Source organism: Lynx rufus, unplaced genomic scaffold (genome assembly GCF_022079265.1).
Source record: "Lynx rufus isolate CCGP_SWC_20201006 ecotype Redwood Valley unplaced genomic scaffold, mLynRuf1.p SCAF_2, whole genome shotgun sequence".
In the NCBI taxonomy this organism is placed as follows: Eukaryota; Metazoa; Chordata; class Mammalia; order Carnivora; family Felidae; genus Lynx; species Lynx rufus.
The window spans coordinates 204,445,098-204,463,967 of NW_025814834.1; the positions used below are offsets into that span (position 1 = coordinate 204,445,098).

The 18,870-nt window shown below is 52.5% G+C and overlaps 1 protein-coding gene across 1 annotated transcript in view; it reads left to right on the plus strand.

Annotated features, from left to right (window-relative positions):
- STPG1 (sperm tail PG-rich repeat containing 1) overlaps positions 1 to 18,010 on the plus strand; it is a 54,009-nt gene extending 35,999 nt beyond the window's left edge. Inside the window, exons 6-10 of the mRNA XM_047085391.1 lie at positions 926 to 1,034; positions 5,659 to 5,824; positions 6,849 to 6,914; positions 14,378 to 14,568; positions 16,744 to 18,010. Of these exons, the coding sequence (XP_046941347.1) occupies positions 926 to 1,034; positions 5,659 to 5,824; positions 6,849 to 6,914; positions 14,378 to 14,568; positions 16,744 to 16,820 (609 nt within the window). The 3' untranslated portion in view covers positions 16,821 to 18,010. The remainder of the gene's footprint in view (positions 1 to 925; positions 1,035 to 5,658; positions 5,825 to 6,848; positions 6,915 to 14,377; positions 14,569 to 16,743) is intronic.
- Positions 18,011 to 18,870: the final 860 nt, after the last annotated feature.

Sequence of the window (18,870 nt, forward strand, 5' to 3'; positions counted from 1 at the left end):
ATCAAACCATCGGGGCCCCAGCACATAGTTTCACTTGTTCAGTAAATAGGCCCGGTCATGGCATATCCGATTTTTATTGCACCTTTATCTAATGAATACAGGGGACTGACTGCCAATTGGCATTTAAAATATTTATGATTCACGTATCACAGAAGAATGATCTCAGTGTTCTTCCCCCCCCCCCCCCGTTATTTTTAGAGTGCTGTGCACACTGTATATTGCATGGGTCAGTCAAAATGCTTGATTTCTGGTCGGTCCAGAAAAGTCAGGACAAGGGAGCGTTGTAAATCTGATCGTAATCTTAAATTACATGACGCCCTGGTGTGCCCCAAATCCTGCGTTTATAGAAGGACTGTTTGAACAGTACGGAATCAGGGTGGAGATATGTAGGACTAAGTGTATTGAAAGGAACGAAAGGCACAGAAAAAATTATGAAAATAACGTGCATGTGTGGTGTCACAGACTTACAGAAAAATCCCCGTCCTATAGACGAAGTCTGTCACCAGCATAAACTCCATCGAGTAGAGCAGGGATTATCGGGGCTGCTTTACAGGTGAGAAAACCCAAGTTCAGAGAAATTGAACACCTCGTGCAGAATCATGCCCCGTGTGGGGCAGACGCGGGCCTGGCAGCCAGGTCTTCGGGTTCTCTTCCGGGCACGGTCCTCTGCACCATGTTGGGTGACCAGACACCTGAGGGTGGTCACAAACTCGCGGACCGCTCTAGCTGAGGCGACGGAAAAGGCACTGGGACCTTTTCCATTCACGTCAGTTCATTTTGTGAGGACAGGCTTAAATCAGATTTTTTTTTTCTTTTTCTTTCCTTTTTTTTTTGCCCCAGTGTGCCCCTTGTCTGGGCTTGATGACAAAGAGAAAGAAAGGGAAGGCATTGGGCACACCATGCTTGTTTTCTCCCCTGTCCCCAGGCCTCTGTCTCTTGCTGCAAGCAAAGAAACAACGTCTGTGCCCGAGCCGGGTTTATGTCCAAAACCCAGAGAGGATTTTTCACTATCACTGACACAGGACCTGCCCCAGGTAAGCAGCCACCTTGCACTGGCCTTGACCTAAGGGTTAATGGACCAGATCTGCTCCGCAGGGCACCACTGCTCCGGAGGGAGTCTCTTCGGAAGGAGTTAGGCTTTGGGGGAAAGGGGATGTTGAGCAGGTGTTGAAAAGGAGAAGGCTGGGGAGAAGGCGGGGTCTCCCCCTTCCGGGGAGAAGGGCTGCTCCGGAAATGACCCCCAGAGCAGCTTCGCTGGCCTCCCCTTTCAGGACCGGGCGCAGCTTCCCTGGGCAGCCAGCTGGGGAAGCGGCTTCTCGCCTCAGAAGTGTGCACGCTCACACCCCCCAGGTGCCATCCCGGGCCAACGGGCCCCCAATGCACTGAGTGTCCAGATCCTTCCTTTCCTCCTGAGCCCAGAGCTGACTTCATCAACTAGTCACTGACCGATGGACAGTAGCTCCGTTTACTGAGCACCTACTCGGTGCTAAGTATTTTCTGTGCAGCCCTCACACACCTGTCTTCCTCGTGGGCCCGCATTTCAGGTGAGGAGAGGGGGCTCCGAGAGTGGACGTGACCTGCTTGGTGTCATGCAGCTAACACATGGCAGGCCTAAGTCCAGAGGTGTCTGACTGAGGAGGCTGCTGCCCCTGTGAGCCCCTCGTGACTTCTGGAACTGCCCCAAGAGGGGGCCTGCAGGCGTCTTCCTCCCTGGGCTGGGAGAGGTCTGTTCGCTCAGACCCGCTCCCCACTTCCAGCCTCAGCCAGAGGTTTCCAGAGAGAGGTCTGGTGATGCTGCCACTGGTATTCCGGGAGCCCTTGTCACCTGCCCGCTGGGTCCTGAAGACGACCCCCCCCCCCGCCCCGCCCCGAGGGAGCCGTGAGCCCCAGAGCTGAGGGGAGGAACAGGGAGGAGGGGGGTGTGGATAAAGTTGCAGCACACTTCAGATTTCACCAAATCCAGATTAAAGCTGAGAAGATCAGTCCGAAGCTGAATAACAAAACCAGCCCTAATTAGGAGGCTAAACCCCGCTAAAGCTCCCGGCCTTGCATCATCACAGGCAAAGCCCCACCTTGTTTGTTTATACAGAACAAAGCCGGCAGCCCTGGAGTTTGGCCAGAGGCCCTGCCAGCGAATCGCGCCCCCCCCCCAGGTGGGCACCTTCTCAGCCAGCCGCATGAGCCCACAACCCAGCAGGAGAGGGAGAGGTGGGCACCAATGTCTGTGAAGCTCCTACCGGGTGCCACAGGTTCTCCATTTCTCAGCCAATGATGTCCAGATGCCGCGGGGTGTTCGGCCAGCATGCCGTCACGTGCTCAGAAGGTGTGAGCCACTGCGATCATCGACCCCCGTTTTATAGACAAAAAACGACACCTCGAAAGCAGGCCCAGGGGCCCATCGGTGATCTGAATCCAGGCCCATCCCGATTGACACCTGCTGCCTCAGAAACCTGCTGGGGGGAGCTGCCCTCCTGGGAGAAACAAACAGCCCTGACCTCTCAGAAATAACTCTGGTTGTTTCTTCTTCCCCCGCTGGGGGAAAACAGATGCGGAGCTGTGACTGGCGGCCCGGCCCGGCCGGGCCCCTGTCCCAGCAGCTCTGAGGGCCCCTACCTCAGGGGCGGAGGGCCAGGACCCGCCCGCCTTCAATTCTGAGCCAAATGCTCACCTCCACACGTTTGCTGCTTGGGTTTTCTAAAGTTTACATCTGCCAAGCTCATCAGGAATGTCCTCCTCTCTCTTTTTCCTCAAAATAGAAGAAGCTTCTTACAGTTAAGGGAAACACCTGTGTTAAAGTGTCACTTGAAAAACGGGGGTTGCAGAATCGAATCTGCACAGTGGGCTCAGCAACACGTGGTTTTCCAACCACACTCCGGAAAAGACCACAAGGAAATGCACCAGAGCTTATACTGGGTTCTCTCTGGGCCGTAAGATCACGGGCGCCTGTTTTTTTCTTGCTTCTGCTTTTCAGCATTTGATAATCAAACGTTGCTTTAACCTTTCTGTGGGAGGGGAAAACATATTTTATACAACATATATACAAATGTATACATATTTACACATGAATGAGAGAAAAATAAACCTAATACGAGAGATATATCCCAATATTATAAAGGCTGCAAACTGGACATTTACTTAAAAATTTTTTTTTTAATGTTTGTTTATTCTTGAGAGAGAGACAGAGACAGAGCATTAGCGGGGCAGGGGCAGAGAGAGACACGCACAGAATCTGAAACAGGCTTCAGGCTCCGAGCTGTCAGCACAGAGCCCGACGCGGGGCTTGAACTCACAAGCTGTGAGATCATGACCTGAGTTGAAGTTGGACGCTCAACCCACTGAGCCACTCAGGCGCCCCGATGTTTCAACTTTTAATGTTTATTTTTTGAGAGAGAGAGAGAGAGAGAGAGCAAGTTCAAGTTGGGCAGGGCAGATAGAGAAGGAGACACAGAATGTGAAGCAGGCTCCAGGCTCTGAGCGGTCAGCACAGAGCCCACCGCGGGGCTTGAACTCACGAACCGTGAGATCATGACCTGAGCCGAAGCCGGACGCTCAACTGACTGAGCCACCCAGGCGCCCCTAATGTTTATTTTGAGAGAGAGAGAGAGAGAGAGAGAGAACAGGGGAGGGCCAGAGAAAGTGAGGGAGACAGAATCTGAAGCAACTTTTTTAAAACTTTAGCATATATTGGGAACATCTTTTCACACTATTAAAAACCCTTCTAAGAATATCATTTTTTGAAATGGCTGTTTGGTATTCCATCCCATGGCGTACCATAAGTTAAGGAACAAATGGCCTCTTACTGGAAATTTCGGTTGTTTTAAACCGATCACCAATATAAGTAGAGAGGCAGCAAACATCCTTGTAGCTCACAGCTTGTGTAAAATCAAGAGTATTTCCTTATATTAATTACTTAAAGCGGAATTGCTAAGTCAGAAGCATGTAGAATAGTTAAGGTTTTTTTTTTTTTTTATACATTGGTGGCCAAATTTTTCTTCAGCAGAAGGATTAGTTTCCTCCTGCTGCTGTGAGGTAACTGTTTTTCCTCACCTTTGCCACCACTGGGTATTATCATTTAAATAAAATCTTTCTAATACGTACCATATTGTTTTCAGTACTTTTGCAATGGAAAAGTACATTTTTATTGAAAACAAAGTCAACTTCACCATGTTTAGAAAATTTGAAATATTTTTCCCGCCCATAGTGTAATTGTAATTGCTAATTACACTAATGTAATCGCTTCCACTTTTCTGGGTTCCCATCTGTTTTTTTTTTAAGGTTTATTTATTTTTGAGAGAGAGAGAGAGCAGAGGCAGAGAGAGAGGATCCCTGAAGCAGGCTCCTTGCTTACGGCAGCGAGCCCGACGCGGGGCTCGAACCCATGAACCGTGAGATCATGACCTGAGTTGAATTCCGACATGACACTCGACTGACTGAGCCACCCAGGTGTCCCCCACCTATTTTTATCCAGATGTATCCATTTGTACCTAGACATCATCATAGTATGGGAAATTTTAGGCATTATTTTGCTTTTTTTCACTCACCTTTATTTTTCCAAAACATTGCCGTGTGGCTTCTGGTCTCCGTATTTGTTGTGTCCAGGCTCACATTCTACCGGGTCGGGCTGCTGTTCCCACGACAGTACCCCTGGCCTTGGACATTCAGGCCACTTAGCTCTTCTCACACTGCAGTTACTGCTGTTACGTGAGTCTCTACACTTAGAGCTTTTCCTGCATGTTGAATAATTCCCTTAATTTCTGAGTAGTGGGTCCAGATGTCCTCAAGGCTTTCGCTCTGCACCGCTGCTTTGCATTTGAAAAACACCTGCACCCACCGGCAGGGCTTCTGACAATTTAGGGGAGACTGCCTTTACTTCCCCCCAGCCCGGGTCATTCTCTTCCTCCTTGAAGCAAGTTAATTTTATTCTCTCTTGAAGCAGGGCATAGTGGGAAAGCACGGACTTTGGAGACAGGTGGCTCTGGGCCCACGTAGTAGGTGCTCAATAAATATTTGTTGATTGCATAATAGTTACTAAACAACGACTATACGCCTGGAACTAAAATATTACTGTTGTTGGAAGAATTATTCTTACCTTATAGCGGGGGAAACTGGGCCTACTTCCTAGTTAGATGAAATGTGGGGGGCAAATTATTCACTATCTCTGAGTCTTCATTTCCTCCTTTTTGGAATGGAGGTGACAATTACCCATGTAGCTGGGCTTCTGTGAGGATTCAATGAGCTAAGTATGTGATGCACATGGCCCATGTTCTCCAAAGGGTATTATTTTTTGGGGCGCCTGGGTGGCTCAGTAGGTTAAGCATCCGACTTCAGCTCAGGTCACAATCTCACGCTCCGTGAGTTCGAGCCCCGCATCAGGCTCTGTGCTGACAGCTCGGAGCCTGGAGCCTGCTTCAGATTCTGTGTCTTCCTCTCTCTGCCCCTCCCCCGCTCAAGCTCTGTCTCTCTCTGTCTCAAAAATAAATGAAAACATTTAAAATAAATAAAAAATAAAGGGTATTATTTTTCAGGCAGCCCTCCCATTTGACCATCTTGGAGTGATACCACCTTATAGTCATTAAATGTATTTTTAGGTGTAACGTACTGCTTTTTATTTATGTGGGACGAGTTCCTTACTCTGTTTTAAAATGTCTTTCTTCTTAGGGCATTATAATATCAACGAATCCCTCGTGAAGCAGTCGCCAAAGGTATTGACGTCTTGTTTTAAATCAAAAACTGGACGTGGATTAAAACTGACATCAACGGGCCCGGGACCTGCTTATTACAACCCCAATGACCACATCAAAATTCTGAAAAAGGCTCCTTTCCCGTGAGTCCTGATTATTCTGATCTTTCTTTTGAAAGGCGGTTCTGGGAAAGGACCCAACAGGAGCAGAAAAGGAAGGGGTGTCACTGCTTGGCAGAACATGGCGCCAGGTCACTCACTCTCCAGGGGCCCTTGTGACATAGTAGGTGCTCAGGAAATACTTGCTGAACGCATGATATTTATTGAGCAACTACTATGCACCAGGAACTTAGCATCCTATTCAACCATCGTAGTACCCCGGTTACAAGAATTATTATTCTTACTTCATAGCTAGGCTTCAGGGCAGCTAAGGAGCTGCCCAAGTCCACACAGCTAACTTGAAATGCCGCTAGGAATCAGGCTCAGGACTGTCTGGATCTTTCCGCATTCCTCATGATGTTGTGTTTATCCTGGTGCTGACATTATTCTATATTTTTTTTAAAAAATTTTTGATGCTTATTTATTTTTGAGAGAGAGAGAGACAAAGTATGAGCGGGAGAGGGCCAGAGAGACAGAGAGGGGGATACACAGAATTGGAAGTAGGATCCAGGCTCTGAGCTGTCAGCACAGAGCCTGACGCGGGGCTCGAACTCACGAACCACGAGATCATGACCTGAGCCAAAGTTGGACGCTCATCCAACTGAGCCACCCAGGTGCCCCGACATGATTCTACTTTTATAACATAAAATCTCTACTGGGGTAGCAGGATATACAGCAGCACGGGGCCGTTCGAGTTTTGCACTGATAAGCTGAAAGTCCGGACTTTGGAGTTGGTCAGACCTGCTGGATTTGAACTTCAGCTATGCTGTTTTCATGCTGCGTGACCTTGGCCATGGTACTAAGCCCTCTGAACCTCCAAGGCCTCATCTGTGAAGCAAAGTGGGGACAGTCCATGCCTCATAGTGTCGCTTTCAGATTTTATAATATATGTTTGGCATGTAGCAGGTGCAGAAGGTGACAATATTCACACAAATTTAAAAAGTGAAGACCAGGATTTGTGTTAACATGTTTAATATCCGGTGCATTTAATATTACTTTCACCTAACAGGTTCAAAGGCTCACAGGGCTTACTTATTCCTCAGATGGTTCTAGAACTTCTGGAACTAACTGCCAGGTCAGTCTGCCTGTCGCCATCTGAGGCCTCACCCGGGTATAGTGCTATGCAGGCAGGATTGGCCACTGGGCGGGCTGACCTGCAGAAGACCCCTCCAAAGAGGTCAGGCAGGCGGTCAGGCTCATACCCACAGTGGGTCAGACGTCCAGGCCACCCGGGAGACTGACAACATTGGGCATATACTCTGATCATCAGTCCAGGACAAGGAGATGGGGTGGGGGGAGAGGAGCAGGAGATGAACCTTCCGTGCCAGACTTAGGATCTGGAGAAGGGATCCAGACCTCAGATGGAATCCACTGGAGAAGTCCCTTCTGCCCTTCGGTTCTTGGGTTCTGCAGGTTGACCCTTCACAGGCTCCAGGGCTCAAAACCGGGGCAGGATAGTCTCCAGGAACACGCTTGCTCTGAACACCAGGGACTTACCGCCTCCGGGCCAGCTCAGGGCACCCCTGCACACCTTCCCTTACTGTCCCGACGAAGAGAGTGGGTAAGAGGACAGGCTTCGGAGTCAGCAGACCTGGGCGTGAGTCACGGCTCTGTCCCTTTCTTCTCTCCGAGCCTGTCTCCCTGTTATGAAGCGGGGATAAGAGTCTCGTCTCGTAGGGCTTCTGTGAGGGTTAGACGAGAAATGTTATCGTTAGAGCTGCTGCTGTTCCGTATCCTATAGGCATATGAGCGTACAGGGGACGGCTGTTGCTTGGCGCGAGCCGCTCAGGCTCCTAGCTCGAATCTGGAAGCTTCTTTGAGGGAATGGTGAGAAGGAGAGTGGAGAATACTCAGCGTTGAACCGCTTGCCCCAGAGAAGTGCCGTGTGGCCTTTGCTGAAGTTTGAACGAGCGGTTCGGGATAATTCCCATCTCACGGCATTTGCGTCTGTTAGTCAACAGGCCCTGTAGGTTTCTGGGTCTGTGCCGGAGGCCGTGGGGGTGCTCGGGTGAACAGGGCACTGTACACGCCTTTAGCTAGGCTCACCTGGGAACAACTCCAGAGCAAGGCAGAGGAGGGGTAGCAGAATGCTGGAGCATATGGCCCCAAGGTTGTGTGGCCACACAGATCCCGAGAGCAGTCTTTCCAGCAGGTGCAGTGCGGTGGTGCTGGTGTGTCTGGGGGTGTCTGGGGATCACTGGCTCTCTGTGGGGCTTTGCGAGTGACAGATCTTTGGTTAATAAGTCTAGGAAGCACTGCATATGAACCCTGTACCTCTGGGAGCATCACTGTGTGCATGGCCTAATTAAAGGCTCTGAGATGTCCCGACGTAAAACAACAACAACAACAACAACAACAACAACAACAAAACCCAAAACCCTACTAAACCCAGTGTCTCTTAAACTTGGGTTCACCCTGGTGAGTAGATAGACCCCCCACTTGGGTTCACCCTGGTGAGTGGATGGTGCCCTGGGCAGGACACTTGGTTAACAGCCCCTATGGTCTAGGTGGCTCTCAGCACCTCCCTCGGCCTTCGTTTCATCATGCGGGAAAAGAGGGGAAGTCTCTTCGTTTCCAACACTCCATGACCCTGTGCTTGCTCACCATGGCATTCAGGAGAGCATATTGGGGGCAGTGAAAAAATTTCATTTTTTAATGTTTGTTTATTTTTGACAGAGAGAGAGAGAGAGAGAGAGAGAGAGTGTGTGTGTGTGCAAGTGGGGGAGGGGCAGAGAGCTAGAGAGGGAGACACAGAATCCGAAGCGGCTCCAGGCTCTGAGCTGTCAGCACAGAGCACGAGGCAGGACTCGAACTCATGAACCACGAGATCGTGACCTGAGCCGAAGTTGGATGCTTAACCACCTGAGCCACCCAGGCACCCCCAAAATATATAAATTTTTAATTGACATGGAAAGGATGAAGCTGACAATCTGTAATTGTATTTAAAAAACAAAACGATACAACTCAAGTGTGCTTTGGGTTAGCCTAAATAAACATCCATCTGCTTATGTTGAATAATGAAGAAATGGGTTAATATAAGGAAAAGATACAGCTGGATGTCGTGGTATGGAGGGAGAATCCAGTTCTGTTTCCTCTCCTGTGTCCCTGGAGGGAAGAGAGGGACAGGAGCTGGGGGCCACCTGCTGGGATCCTCAGGGCCCTGAGAAGGTCTGCGTTGACTTCGTTGGGACTTTATCCGCGCTAAGCCTGAGCACATTTAGCTCTCCGGGGCTGCGTGGGGCATCTGAGAAACCTCGCATGTTTCTTTTGGGCAAACACAGGCGTCACACCCATGTGACGTGATGTGAGGCCTGTCCTTATTTGTCTACGATTGCGAACACTTGGCTCCCTACCTGGAGGGGAGGGTCGGCTCTGCTTTCTTGAGGACGCAGAATCGGGAGATGTTACTTATCCCTACAGTTGTTAGTCCCGTGTTCCCCACCAACAAAAGTGAAGCCCAGGGAGGGGAGGGTTGGGTGATGTCCTGGGAATGGTCGGGAGGCCGGCAGGGGGCGAGGCATGGGACTGTCTTGTCTCCACTCCCCTGGCCCGGCCTGCAGAGCTGAGAACGGGCTGCGGAGGCAATGTGGCCTGGTGGAGAGCACAGGCTCCAAGTCAGGCCAGCGCCGAGCCTCCCGACTTGCCAGCTCTGGGGGCCTGGGGGCGGGGAGGGGGTCACCTCACTCCCAGGAATTCAAATTCAACCCTGCAGATCGTGAAATGAATATAATGTGCTTGCAAGGCTAAAATAACTCACATAACTCACTGGGTCTGGCACACGGTAAGCTTTCCATACATGTAACTTGCGTTTTTATTGAGGTCTGTGAGCGGGTCCTCTGCGCTCACCTGGTGCTTCTTGGGTGGCCCTCGGAGGGCAGATGCTGTGCTAAGGGCTGGCAGGGTGTTAGGATGACCGTTTCTGGGCTCCCTAACTGAAGAACAGGGCACAGGTGTCTCTTTGCCGTGGCCACCTTGGCGACTCAAAGCTAAGGGCATTTATCAGCTCCCGGGGGGGGGGTCTTTAGGAGAGAAGAGAAGTGTCACAGTGATGGCTCGGTGAATCAGGGTGAGTCAGGAGAAGGGCTATTTTGGAGATCAAAACGGTCCCTCCCGGGTGCTGTCGTCAGCAACGAGGGGAAACGCCCACTGACATCTTCCTAACCCTTGATCTACTTCCTGGAATTTTTAAGCCACTGGTTTTGCACAGACACGCTGTCCTGCCACAGCCAGAGCTGAAGAATCAAACCCTGTTGGCCCCGCTCCAATCTGGGTAATTACGATGACCCACCTAACGTTCCCCTGGGATTTTCAATTAGATATGGGATGCTTCTTCCCAAGCGGCTGTAATCTGTCACCCTCTACCCTGTTAAACAGAGAGTGCATTCCACCCCAGAGGCAACCAGCTGCCCTTTAATGATGAGAAAAAATTGCCCCTTTATCCCTCCCCGACCCTGGGAATCCCCGAGGCAGAGTGAATCGTGCCGGTGCCTGGGAGTGTCCCGAGGGGTCTCGGATGCCTTCCCCCAGTGACCTGCTGAGTCCTCTGCGACATTCATTATTCTCGGGCGATTTGCAAACAGCTCACACTGGAAGCTGCAAACATACTTAATCCAGTTGTGGCCAACTCAGAGCCTTTGATAGATGTTTTCTTTCTACGGGGCAGGACCCAGTTGGCTTTTATAACTGAGCAATGAGGCTCATAAAAGCTCCGGTCACAATGCACTGAGGGCTGGCCTGGGTTTGATCCAGCCGGACCTTTGTGATCTGCCCAGCCCCACCTCGCCATGGAGGGAGCAGCCCTGGACGATGATAAAACTGTCAGGTGGGGCTCAGATGTCTGGGCTCCCCTACTTGGTGCAACCTCTCTGTTTTCCCTACAGTTCAGCAAATGTCCTGGGAGTAGGGAGGGGGCCTCAGAGATGAGTCACACGCAGTCCCCTGCCATAAAGAGCTGGGCACATAAGGAGCGTAGGAAACCCAGCACGTTCTGTGCGGAGAAAAGAAGAATGGCTAGAACATCGCGAGGGCTCAGCCACACCGAGCTAAGAGCGTTGACGGATGTCCCTTAGTGCCATCCCGGCGCCCCTGCAGGGCACTAACTACTGTCACGTAGAATACAGATGAAGCTGGTGGGGCAGGGAGTGGCATGCAGGTCCGGCTTCCTCCAGATCCCGTGCTCCTCTGTGGAGCCACAGGAAGAGAGGTGGGGGAGGGGGAGGGGGAGGGCAGTGGCCCCAGAAGTTTCCCAGAAGGACATGAGAAGGGAAGAATGATCAGAGTTTGCAGGGACAGTAGGTGCTCCTGGCAGAAGGAATAGCACGGGCCAAGGCGTGGAGTGGCTGAAGACTGAATCTGTGTTGGGTGTTTCTGGAAGGTCAAATGGGAGCAAGGGGCCTAAGGGATTAGGCTGGATTAGGAGTTTTTCCTTCGGCTTCTCTCGGGGTCTCTGAGGGTGGATGGCCAGAAGCAGGTGAACAGCCTAGAAGTCCTGGGTGCGTTGAGGGCTGAAGGCAGTCTGGGAGGCTCGGCCTCTGCCTCCCTGTCCCAATTCCTGCCGCGTGCAGCCACAGCTCGTGCCTTGTCCGTGCCTTTGCCCCTCCTGTTTCCTCTGCTAGAAATGCCCCCTCCCCCACCTCTTCTACCTGAAGAATTCCCTGCTTACTTTTCAGGGCAAACGTTATCTCTTCTAGGGTAGATTTCTGGGTTCACTTAGTGGGAATCTCTCTCTCTCTCAGTGCAGTGTTTTTACCTCTATTCTAACATTTCATGCTTAAAAAAAACCACATACTAATACAAGTAAAGAAAGCACCAGTTAAACTTCATAACAATCCTGGATGGAAGGTATTATTATCCCCCACTTTACAGATGAAGAAACTGAGCCTCAGGGAGGCGAGGAGACGACTCTAAGGACACACAGCTGCTGAGTGGGGAAGTGCAGATTCAAACCCAAGTTTGGGTGCAAAGCCTGTACTTCCTTAAGTTGTCACCAGTCACGACTGTCGCTAGCCGTGAATTGTCAAGCCCTTGGGAGCATTCAGGGTCTGTGTCTTAGCACAGAGTGCCTGGCACAGAGCTGCACACGTGGCTGGCACTCTATTTATTTTTTAAGTTTATTGATGTACTTTGAGACAGAGGGAGAGAGAGAGAGAGTATGGGAGGGGCAGAGAGAGAGACAGGGAGACAGAGAGAAAACCAAGTGGGCTCCATGCTGCCAGCACAGAGCCCGAGGCGGGGCTCGAACCCACGAACTGTGAGATCATGACCAGAGGTGAAACCAAGAGTCGGACACTTAACCGACTGAGCCACCCAGGTGCCCCTGGCACTCTTTAAAGGTCCGGGCAGCTGAGCTGTCACAGCTGAGCCTCTCCTGGGCACGCTGACGGAGTGGAGGGCACGGGACCGCTCTAACCCCTCTGGCCAAGAATCCTGATGAGACACGGGCCCAGCCTCCTACAGGCTGTTCCTGGTTAGGAACGTACATACCTCATGGCCTTCTCGAAGATCAGGGCGAGGGCGTGAGCCAGACCGATGGGGTGACCTCATGCAATGGTTGGCTCGTTCCAGCTGCGGCGGTGAGGAATCCAGCCTGTCTCTCAGGGATGCCAGTGACACACTCATCCAATTTCTGGGGGTGCTTTGAAGGGGCGACAGAAGCCAGAACAAGGAGAAGCCAGCTTTTATCTCCGAGGGGAGAAGTGGTTGATCACACACTATAACCAGTTCGCCCATGTCAGCTGGAGGGGAAGAAAGAGGCAATGTTTTCTCTCCTTTCTCTGTGGGCACCTTTGTTCTAAATATAAGCATCCACGCCAGCTGTTCCTCCATTATTAGATGTGAGCCTCCGGCAGATTTACCATGACTTTCAGGGGCCTCCCCTGGCCGGCTGGCCTGCCTCAGGTGAGTCTGTGGGGGGTGGGGGGGGACCCTGGTGTCTCTTTCCTGAGGCTGGTTCGTCCTCTAAGACCAAGCAGGAGGCAGTGGCTTCCAGGAGCATCATGATAACAGTGGCCACTTTTATTGAGCACTTACTGTGGGCTCTGCTCGGTCCTTCCATACCTTTCCTCCATTCTTGACCTCCCTTATAAAGAGAGGGTGCGATTTCTCCCTCCTGCAGGCATAGAGAGGTCCAGGGGCTTGTCTGAGGTCCCACAGCCAGTAAGTGGGATGACAGGAATTCAGACGCAGGTCTGCGTGACTCTAAAACTCAAAGAGTCCCCTCTGCCATGATGCCTTCCCCAAATTGCTAGGCCCCAGAGACTCAAGTTCTGGTGTTGTCGTTACCGCTCATTTGCTCGGTGACTTTGGGTGACATACTTTCTCTCTCTGAGTGCCAGTTTCTTTAGCACAATAAGGAGGGTGGATAAGACATCTCTAGGTCTCCTCTAGCTCTCCAAGTTTTTTTTTTTTTAATTTTTTTTAACTTTTTTTTTTTTATTTATTTTTGAGACAGAGAGAGACAGAGCATGAACGGGGGAGGGGCAGAGAGAGAGGGAGACACAGAATCGGAAGCAGGCTCCAGGCTCTGAGCGGTCAGCCCAGAGCCCGACGCGGGGCTCGAACTCACGGACCGAGAGATCGTGACCTGAGCTGAAGTCGGACGCTTAACCGACTGAGCCACCCAGGCGCCCCTACTCTCCAAGTTTTAAAATGCCCTTGCTTCCAGGGCGCCTGGGTGGCTCAGTCGGTCAAGCGTCCGACTTCGGCTCAGGCCGTGATCTCGCAACTTGTGAGTTCGAGCCCCGCGTCGGGCTCTGTGCTGACAGCTCAGAGCCTGGAGCCTGCTTTGATTTCTGCGTCTCCCTCTTTCTCTCTCTCTGACCCTCCCCCACTCACGCTCTGTGTGTGTGTCTCTCTCTCAAGAACAAACATTAAAAAAAAAAACCTTTTTTTTTTTTTTTAAATGCCCTTGCTTCCAAAGGTGTCAGCAAAAGGTAAGTGTTGTGCAGAGGTCTCTTGATTTCCACTCCCACGTCCTGCCTTGCCAGGAAGATAGTAGGATTCGGCATGCCCGTGCTGGAATGGTCTCTTGAGATCTACTAGTCTTGGGATGGCAAATCCTTGGAACTCAGGATGCCTCGTCCCACTTCCTGGCCATGGCAGATATCACAAGTGGATCACCCATGCTCTTTCCTTAGAGCCCACTCGAGGCCGGAGTTCTCTACACGGAGCCCCAGCCGGGCGCCACCAGGTGATCAGAATTGGCACGTGTCTGCCCTCTCTGGTTAGTTCAACGACATCATCTGCAACACCGCGTGCCGCGCTCTCACTGTGCTGGGCGCTGCCCCGACTTCTGTGTTACAGTTGCCTCATCCCATTGAACCCTGGCGGTAAGCCTATGAGGAAAGTGCTGTGAGAACCGACACTGCGCAGAAGAGAACACTGAGGTCCGGGGGCCCCCGGCTCCCCGGCAGTGGAGCCACGGCCCTGCCCAGCCGCCCCGACGACTCGGTGCTGGGCAGGTCTTGGCCACGTCTAAAAACAACCGTTTCCCCAGCAGACTGCCTGAGCACCGTCTTCACATTTTGTCTCTTTTTGAAGGAGAAACCCCCTCCTGAACTTCTCTGCCCAGCCTTCGCCCCTGCCCCCGAAGCCGCCTCTTCCGGGCCCCGGTCAGTACGAGATCGTGGACTACGTGGGGCCCCCCAGACACTTCACCTCCAGCGCATCGTTTGCGTCCAACACCAGCCGGTGGACAGCAGCCCCGTCCCAGCCAGGCCTGCCCGGCCCAGGTCAGAGGATTGTTTTAAATGATTGTAAAAACCAAATCTGGAAGTGTTTGTCATTCCTGGGCCATCAAATGTCACTGATTTATGGGATGTTTGCCAAGAAGGTTACAGAGGTTAGAGTCGATCCGGAAGACTTTTAGGCCTGCGCTTTTGGAGTATGAAAGGATTTTCTTTAAGGTGAAAGGACTCTTGGAGTTAATCCCGTCCAGGGGTTCACAACCAATGACCGTGAATGTCCGAGAGGCTCGGAGATGGGATCCGGACCCCCAGAGGGGTCTGTGACCCTGAGACTGCCTGCAGATTTGGAGCATGAAGACATTATTGTTATTGTCATTATTACTATTATTCTGGAGAAAGGGGCCATAGCACTTTGTCAGATGGGTCAACAATTTCACCATTTTTTTTTTTCAACGTTTATTTATTTTTGGGACAGAGAGAGACAGAGCATGAACAGGGGAGAGGCAGAGAGAGAGGGAGACACAGAATCGGAAACAGGCTCCAGGCTCCGAGCCATCAGCCCAGAGCCTGACGCGGGGCTCGAACTCACGGACCGCGAGATCGTGACCTGGCTGAAGTCGGACGCTTAACCGACTGTGCCACCCAGGCGCCCCGAACAATTTCACCATTCTTGAAAGTACTTAAATCACTGGCCTGATCTGGCAGAGTCACCTTGTAGCTGGGGAAGACCTGGAGAGCACGTTGTGCACTGAGCCACAGTGAGAGAGCGGCAGGGCAGAGCGCCACGCCGTTTCCCCTCTGTGCCCTGTTGTCGTGAAACAAGCCGGGGACTGTTCACTGGAGCTTCTCCCGTGAGCTGTCGGGTTCCGAGCCCTCTTTGCAGATGGCTGAAGCCGTGGGACCCTGTCGCCTCTGGGACCTTCGTGAGAGCTAATAGCCCGAGGGACCTGTTGCAGCGTGTGGTCTCTAGACTCCCTGACCTCTTTGTAGCTCTCTCACAGCCCCTTAGCTCTTTGCCCCTCCCTGACATTGGCCGGAGCTGGTGGCGCTGGGGACTGGACAGCGTGTGCTGGTGGGCAGGCGGTGGGGGAGGAGGAAGGCAGAGCCGGGGTGGCTGCTAGGTCTGTCCAAATCAGTCGTCCAGGGAGCGCTGATGACGCTCCTCCCCTGGGGGACAACGGTGACTTAGCCTGGTGTTACCCTCGGAGGTGTCAGTCTGGTAGGGGAGACACCTTCCCCTCCAAACATACCGGTGAGTAAACCGTAAGGTGGACGGGACAGGGAGAGTCATCCTTATGGCTCAGCCTTGGAAATGGAACGATAACCAAGTCAAGAAGACTGCAGCGGTTTGACCTTGGGGTCACCTGGTCAGTCCAGGCAGGACCTAGCAGGGTGGGGCAAATGTTCTCACGCTCCAATCAAGCAGCGGGCTCCAGAAGGCCTGGGGACCGGTGAGGAGCCTTGTCTGACCCTGTTTGGTCCAGGCATCTAGGAGCTTTTTCTGAGTGTCTGCTGCACATGGTGTGGGGCACCTGGCACACAGGTGCAGGCCACTTCCTGCTGCTGTGACCACCTGCATCTAGGTGGGTTTCCCGGAGGACTGGCCTGGGAGTGAGCCACATGCCTGCTTGGCCTCCCGTGGGTGCGGATCTGCCTGGACCCTCGTCGGCCCAATCGGCATCAGTATGCGAGTTTCCAGTCACCCCTGTGTGGTCCTGGCAGCTGGTCTCCTACGGAAAGTGCTTGCAGTTGTCAGGGCTTTCACTTTTCTGGAAATTTCTTTTTCTTTCCTTTTTAAAACTAGGCTCCACACCCAGTGTGGGGCTTGAACTCACAACCCTGAGACCAAGAGTCACATGCTCTACCAACTGAGCCAGCCAGGCGCCCTTCTGGAAATTTCTGGACTAAAGAAAAACAAAACCCTATCAAGCTGATACCTTGCTTCTTTAAGAGTATTGTTTTACTCTTTTTTTTTTTTTAATCAAATCTGATCGAAAACTCTTTTGTAAATGTTCTCCTGTTAGGGAGTTAAAGGCTGGAAGCCGGGGTTCAAGTCCTGCCTCGGCTGGGCCAATCCCTTCCCCTCTCTGCCTCCCCACTTGTAAGTTGCAGGGACCAGGGCAGGGGTGCCCCAACATCGCCAGCTCTGATGTAGAATGCCAGGGGCTTGGGCAACCTCTTCCCTCTTAATACCGTCTTTTTCTCTCTCTCCCCTCACAGCCACGTACAAGCCAGAATTCCCTGGAAAACAGTCCTTTCTCTACAACGAGGACAACAAATGGATCCCAGTGTTGTAGGGACCCCACACAAGCTCGGGGAGAACCCTGGCCACCAGCTGCCTCACCCAGGCTCCCCAGGACGTTCGTTCAGAGAATGCCCATCTCGTGTGTGACAGACGACGACTTGGAGGGCAGATCTGCCCCTGCCCCCCGTCCCCCGTGGCTGGCGTGGAGCTGGGAGGCTGCGTTTGTCCTTGTCTTGGACTGCCTCCTGGAGATTGGACACCCGCCTCCACTTTTTCCAGTGGCTCCCTGAGCAGAAATGAGGGGTGGACAGAGCCCTCCTTGGTTACCTGCCATGCACCTGCCCGTGCTGGGACGTGCAGCCCCCCCCGCAGATGTAAGAGGTTCCTGAAGCTCAGGCTCGAGGGAGAAGGCTGCCATTGGCAGATTCCCCATCTAGAAGCCTGACGCTGGGCCAGGGCTCGAGGTCCAGACTGTACCTGCTGGGTGGACCGCACAGGACTGCGGCCCGGGCACAACTCCCATCCTTCACCCTTGACTTCCAGGAGCCGGGAAGGCCCAGAGGTGCTTGTGACAGACTCAAGGGGGTTGCCTGGGCCCGGGCCCCCAGCTAAGCCTACGCACCTCACCTTCAGGAAGAGCATGGCCCCAGTCACCGTGGTCACTTGTGCTCGGTACCCACCTTCAGGAGAAGGCCACCACATCCGTTGAGTGGCCCGGCATTCAACAGCACACGTGGGCAGGTCGCTGCTGGAGCCAGAGGCCTGGAAACAGCATTCTGAGGGAGCAAGGGGGCAGGGAGGCACCGCTTGGTGCCTGCGGGTTCTTTCTTTTACTGGGACTTTCCTATCCCCGGGCCTGGCCTCCGTCTCCTCCCAGGCCTCCTGCTCACGTTTGACACAGCCTTTGATGAATCTTTTCTGGCCTGCCACGTCCGTTTCCCCCGGCAAGAGGGAGAGATTCCCAAAGAACCAAGGGGGGATAGAAGAAACCACACATCCCCTCCTTTCCCAAATATTGATGTTGTCGTTCACTTCTGCAAGCGGAAGGCACTGATGCAGCCCCCTCCCTCCCCGCTCCCCATGGAGTCCAGGCCCCTCACTCCCGGGGCCCCTCCCCTGACTTTGCTCTGTGACCAGAGGGTGAGTGGCCTTCCCGTCAGAATGGCCGCTGACTGGCCCCCCCCCGTGGGGAGGGGTGGGTGAGGAAGAGGGAGGGAGAAGGATGGAATACCATATCCAATTAAACCGACTTCTTGCGTCTCGCCAAAGCTGGCCTTTTTGTGAACCTCAGATTCCCTCAAGTGCCCGCTGCGTCGGGACGGGCGGGAGGTGGCCTGGGGCACCTCGTTTAGAGCGATGCCACCTGGACCTCGAGGCGGGACGCCCCGTGCTCCCATCCTGTCAGGTCCGGAGCTCCTTCTCGAAGGTAAAGAGTCAGGTTCGAATTCCGGGGCTCAAGGTCGACACTTGCGGGGGCCGGGCAAGTGGCACATGGGGCAAAACAGTGAGGGGCAGGGATGGGGTGTGGGAGCCGAGGCTGCTGGGCTGAAGGGGCGTCCGACACAGCTCCAGATCACTGGTGCCAGATCGACCCACTTTCGACACAGTCTGGGAAATATTTAAAATGCCAGATCTCCTGATTTGAGACACGGACAACCACACTGACAACTTCGAATTGCTTGCCGCGGCTAAAGGAGACTTCTGCAGGCCGTCAGTTGCCCACTTGGGTGCTAGAAGTTCTGGAAGACCCTTTCAAAGTCGTACCTTTCTTTGACCCCAGACTCTTGACAACGGGGCCAGATCCCCGCGCCTTGGTTTTTATTTTTTATTTTTTATTTATTTATTATTATTTTTTTTAATATATGAAATTTATTGTCAAATTGGTTTCCATACAACACCCAGTGCTCATCCCAAAAGGTGCCCTCCTCAATACCCATCACCCACCCTCCCCTCCCTCCCACCCCCCATCAACCCTCAGTTTGTTCTCAGTTTTTGTGGTGACAAATTCCTTCAGTTTTTGTTTGTTTGGGAAGACCTTTATCTCTCCTTCTATTCTAAATGACAGACTTGCTGGATAAAGGATTCTCGGCTGCATATTTTTT